Source organism: Papaver somniferum, chromosome 5, assembly GCF_003573695.1.
Source record: "Papaver somniferum cultivar HN1 chromosome 5, ASM357369v1, whole genome shotgun sequence".
Lineage (NCBI taxonomy): Eukaryota > Viridiplantae > Streptophyta > Magnoliopsida > Ranunculales > Papaveraceae > Papaver > Papaver somniferum.
Window position 1 is genome coordinate 21,507,049 of NC_039362.1, and position 5,810 is coordinate 21,512,858.

At 37.5% G+C, this 5,810-nt stretch overlaps 1 protein-coding gene across 1 annotated transcript; it reads right to left on the reverse strand.

Annotated features, from left to right (window-relative positions):
- Positions 1–4,258: 4,258 nt before the first annotated feature.
- LOC113278832 lies at positions 4,259–4,789 on the reverse strand. Its single transcript, XM_026527567.1, has one exon. The coding sequence runs from the start codon at positions 4,787–4,789 to the stop codon at positions 4,259–4,261; it is 531 nt and encodes a 176-aa protein (XP_026383352.1).
- Between the last annotated feature and the right edge of the window lie 1,021 nt (positions 4,790–5,810).

Here is a 5,810-nt window from a genome sequence, read left to right on the forward strand (position 1 = left end):
AAACTGAGTATGTATCACATAAAAAAGCTCCTGTTTTAGCTGGACCTGTGGCTGCCTAAAGCGTCACATACCCAAATTGGAGCTTCAATTCCGGTGTTACTTTTCAGGTGCTAATCTTTTGATGATCTGTGTTTGTATATCCTCTTTTCTGTGTGTAAAGTTCTAGGGATAATGATCTATTAATTAACCGGAAAAAGAGTATTGTGGTAATATATTAGGTTCTAATATGCTTGATTTCAGCTAATAAATTGTCTGACTGAATCTGTTTAGTTTTAAGTACCGTAGCTTGTAGCAATGATTTCCAAGATCTATGTAAAACTAATAAACAATGTTTTTGTATAAATAGATCAGATGGCTCTGCTTTGATTCTGAAACCTGAATCAGAGGGAGACTGTGGAAACTTGTTGAGAAACAAGCCATTTAAGTTGAGTATCCATATAAGTATTTCTAGGAAAGGCCTACATTTGGACATACATTTTCTTCATCTGCTAAAACCCTTGGTTTCACTGCCGGGAATTTTTTAACCCAAGGCTCATATTAATAGGTAATTGACCGTAATTCTTGTGAAGTCTGTACGAATGATTACGTAGAACCGTCATATGATTGAGTTGTTCTAGTAAAATTGTTGGGCATAACATAAGCTTCGATGTTGAATATTTTTGAATATCGAATGTGTACTACTTATGTCTGCAGTGGTGCTAACTCAAGTTTTTTGGATGATGCAGCAATAGATTTGGATTCTTGGTTCAGGATTTTAGCATTCTTCTCAAGGCAAACTCTCTTACTTGCTCTTATTTTATATGCTATGATTATTTGTTTCTTAGAGTGTCATCGCGATAGTCGAACGTATCTTTGTAGCTTTTATTTATCTAATTAAACCATTTTTATAGAACTTTAAACTTGATGGTCTATGTGGTGAACTTCGTGTGTATATCAGTCTGCCGCATGGTTTCTTGGCAGTGGTTAAGAGATACAATTTATTTATGTTTATGTCGTGCTGAGTTTACATTGACATGTAACTGTATGTATTTGATGCTTCAGGCTTCTCTAAGTGGCATTTGGGGTGAATTATGTGTCAGAAGATACTTGTTGATTGACAGCGGAAGTGAAGGAATGTTACGTCATCCCTCTGGTTTACCCATCTTAATTTTGCTTTTAATGTCAAATTAAATTGTTCGGTGAAATTCAACATTAGACTGGAAACTATTTTCATTTAGCTTTTCTTTACGATATTTAATGTAATCAATTATGACCTTGTAATACTTGCTTGAATGAATGAGTGAATGATGTTGTTTAAGGTTCTTGTAGTGTAAATAAATCTGTTTTTCAGCTCCATTTGGAACTATTAAGTACCAAGAGTCCTAAAACTGGAATAGCCTTTTGTCAAAGCAGTATATAGCATCAAATAATTGAACCAATAGCCACGCATGGTATATTTCCGTGGTTAATTTATACATACGTGTGAATCTAATCTCTTAATTACCACGACCACATGCGTGGCAAATAAACTTGAACCAATAGTTACGGCGGAAAAATCGTCGCTAGTATCGTGGCAAAAAGTATTAGCCACTGGACTATTTGCTATGGCTGAGCAGTCGTGGCTATTTATCTTTTACCACAGATTTAGATTTGTAGCCACAGACTCTTGTGGTGGCTAAAGCTGGTTATTTTCGTAGTGTCACATTTTGAACTTCATGCAAAATTGTTCTTATTTTATGGGTTTGTGGTTGTTTTCCTTATCCTTCAGTATTAGTATTCTGCATACAGTCTCTTCATATTTCATTAGAGCATCTCCAATACTGGGGGTGAAGGTCATCCTATGTGGAGGTCTGAATAATACCTTTTTGTTGGGGGTCATTTTTATGTGGCTAAACCAAATAAAAGTTAGACCTTCTACCTAAACTTTCATCTCCAATGCTAACATCTTATTACCCTAACATTTGAATATTAGTGTTTTCTAATTAAGAGAAAAGGAAAATTTGGAATAAAAATGATGATGTGTCTTTAGACTTGGGTCATAGAGAAGGTAAAGATATGACTTTCCTATGAGATGGAAACCATGTCATCATCTTTATTTAACCTTCACCCTAAAATTGGAGATAAACTTTTGGTAAAAAAAAATGCTAAATCATATGTGTCAAGTATTTCATGACCTCACCCATACCATTGGAGATGCTTTCAATCTATTTGTAATTGATAATTTTCCATAAATTAGCGCCCATTAGCTTGTGTTGCGTGGGATTGGGTTTCTATAAATTGTTTAATTTTTTTACGTGATACTGCTTTTGCAGAGTGGGGCGCAGAACTTAGAAGTTTAAGAAAGAGGAGAGGAGAGAGGAACCAGTTGTTATGAGGAAAAGATGTCCAAAGCGACCGAGAGTTGACATAGTCAGCGGAACTCTCTGGGAAACGATGTTGATAGGCCGGTAGTCTCCACTAATATGATTTTTTTTCTTTGCAGATTTTTTAACTACTCTTGGTTGGAAGAAAAAAATGTTTTTCTCTTGGAATTATTCACTATTACTAATTTGAAGAAGAAATCAGGCTTCCAGTTGATTTTTGTGTTATGACATGAATTTTGCCATCACAAATAAGTGTCCAGTTGGGGTGTCCAGTCAGGTAAAACATTGAGTTTTATATAATTATTTTGTTTTTTCGCTTCATAGCGTTACTGTTGAATACCTTGCATTAGAGGAAAGAGCCATGCTTCTATTTTCCCGTCTACTTGGTGATTTTTTGAACATCATTATATATGTTTCTAAGGAGGGTCACGATGAGTATAAATATCACCAATAATTCCAGGTTCACCTTTACGGTACAAATTAATATATGCTTACATTTTGCCGGGTAAGGGGATACTTGCTCGGTTGATCTATGACAAGTTGGATAACATTATCGGACAAACGATTTCATTGATAAAGACTCAACAACTTGATAAAAGACTCAACAAATTGATCTCAGTAAAATTTTAGTGGTGCATGTGATGAGACACTTTAGATTTTACTTGCATAAATCCTTATCATGTACTGTCACACCTTACTCATATAATTTCTCACACAATTTATATATATTGTTTTGTTTATATATGTTCTGAATGGATTCTGGAATGTAGGGTTACCAAAGTGGAGAAGCACTCATATAAGAAATCAAATGTTCACACAATTGTTCATGTCTTGAATAACGTTTTGCTCTCTGATTTTACTTGATCCCGAGAATAACATCGTATTTTAAGTTTGATTGATTCTTTTGAGTTTCATATTTCTTTAAAAGATAAAACTCGCTGATCATGCATTTGAGGAGCAAATATCATTGTTGGCATTTTTTTTCTTAGAAATTATTTCCGACTAATCTTAAAGTTCTTTCCTGCTTTCCTGTAGAATTGGCAGTTTTTTTGCGATGCGATGTCTGCGATTTTTCTTTAATAAACTATAAAAAATGCACTCTTTAAGTTTGTTCAAATTGGGTGTACAGGTCCTAATACGTTTATCGAAACTCTTAGAGAAAGAATGTTTACGTCGATTTCTTATCTCTCTTATGGAAGGTTTGTATCAGAAAAAAATTTGGTGCTTTTTCCATCAAATGATAAGTAAGATATTCCGTTACAGCCTAATGGTCAACATAAAAGCATCATTCCTAAGCTCTGTCTATTAACCCAGGAAGTAACGGATGACTTAAAGACACAACATGTTTGTGTTCATTTGCAATCCAAACTCTATCTTCAATGGTATTTTATTAGAGTAGTCTTTTTTTTCCTTTCCCATTTCTCATAGGTTGGAAAAATTAATTGTTGAAATTTTGCGGATGTACAATTTGCACGTTTGTTGACAGAGTGGGACAATAATTCAGCATACAAACTACAACTTTGGTATTTCACTTGATGTGGGATCTTAATGAGGATGCAAACAATAGAAGTTTGCATGTGTATTATGATTTACTGAAACACTGATACAATATTTTTTTTTATTCGGTCAAAAAATGATTGATTAAAAAAGCGAAAACACAAAGGGGAAGGTCTCTGAAGCCTTAGCCAAAAACCCAAAAGCCAAAGAGCCTATTTGAAGCGATAATACAATTTGCCAGGCCATTCTACAGAGGGAATGAAGGCCGGCCTACCCTCATAAAATTCAAAGATGTCTTCGGCAAGCAAACAGGACCTCTTGGCCAAGGCGTCTGCAGAAAAATTGACTTCCCTATAGCTGTGAACATAACGAATGTTGAAGAAGAATTTCTTCGCTAAACGCCATTTCTGTCTCAGCTTTCAAGGAAGTTCATTTTTCTGAAAGGCTTGTATACAACTCATCGAATCAGAACGTATGCAGAGATTTTTAATGTCCCACTTCTGAGCCACAACTGCTCCATAGATAACAGCTGCTATTTCCGCATAGAAATTGGTCTGCCAGCCCAGACCAACAGAAAGAGATCCAAGGACCGCTGAGCTTAGATCGCGAAATATTACTCCTGAGCCTGCTTGGCCTGGGTTACCCATCGAGGCTCCATCGCAGCATATCAAGATTTCGTCAGGATTAGGAGGAGTCCAGCTTATCTCCATCGGGATGTTGACCTTGCAAGATCTGTGTTGAACTCTGAAATAATTTAGAATCCTCAAGTCACCTTGAGTGTTGTGCATATTCCCTTTCATTCGGCTAGAATTGTCTCGTATTGTTTGATAGACCCTTCCTTTGAAGCCAAGCCAATTCACCGGAGCATCATCAAAGTAATTTCTGTTCCGGGTCTTCCATAGCTCCATTGTGATAGCAAGATTTGCCACAAGCCACAGATCTTTTATCATCTTGCTACAGCCCTTTGCGGCCTTGTAAGAGTTCACAAGGTCTTCGCTTGGATTGATATTGAAGAGACCAGCTAACCAAACCCAACTCCTTTTAGCAAATCTACAATGCCAAGTGATATGGCTGAGAGACTCGCAATCTCTTCGGCATAGCCGGCAAATCGTTGGCATGCTTCTACCAGTTTATCCTCAGTTTCACAACACTGGACCATCCATACCTTCCAAAACTGCACGCCCAAAGTTGGATGGACCATCTTTCTGTTAAACAGGACCGTTGCTGGTTGGATCTCCCCTGACGCTTTGATTGCAGCCTTGGCAGATTTCACCGAGAAAACCCCCTTCTTGTTCAAGTCCCAGATTCTGTAATCTTCCCCTCTAAGAATAATTGGAAGCTTCCCCACATCTATGCCACAAAGAGCCATTAGACTACTAGTTGAGGGTGGAATTACCCAAGACCCATCCTCAATAATGTCACTAACCATTGCCTGGAAATCATTAGGGCCTTTGGAGGAGATTCCCAGCTTCCCAGCAATCGAGAAGTCCCCACACCAGTTGTCAAAAAATAAAGAAGTATTCTCACCAGTTCCTATGATCGATCTTGTGTGCTTTTGCACAAATTTGTGAACTAGTTTGATGCCCGGAAAAACAGAAGAGCCCAGCTTGTAGTCGATCAGATTGCCATTGTTTTTGAAGTACTTCGCTCTCAGGAAGCGAGCCCAAATCTTGTCCGAATCCCTGATGGAGACCCAAAGCTTCATCAACATAGCCTTGTTAACGTCCAAAAGCTTCTTGAGGCCTAGGCCACCTTCCTTTTTGGAACAACAAAGGCTTTCAAAGAAAACAACGAAGTACTTACGCTTATCCGCGTCTCCTGACCAAAGGAAATTCCTGATGGCTCTCTCAACTTTTGATGGCGGTGCAAGGCCACTTATAAACTGCCATGGAATGGGTAACATAGCTCGAGATCACTGACTTGATTAACACCAGCCTAACCTGAAAAGATAAGAGCTTACCCTTCCACCCT

Excerpts from the sequence above, each read along its gene's own strand:
- LOC113278832 (XM_026527567.1), bottom strand. The coding sequence starts at position 4,789 with ATGATAAAAGATCTGTGGCTTGTGGCAAATCTTGCTATCACAATGGAG.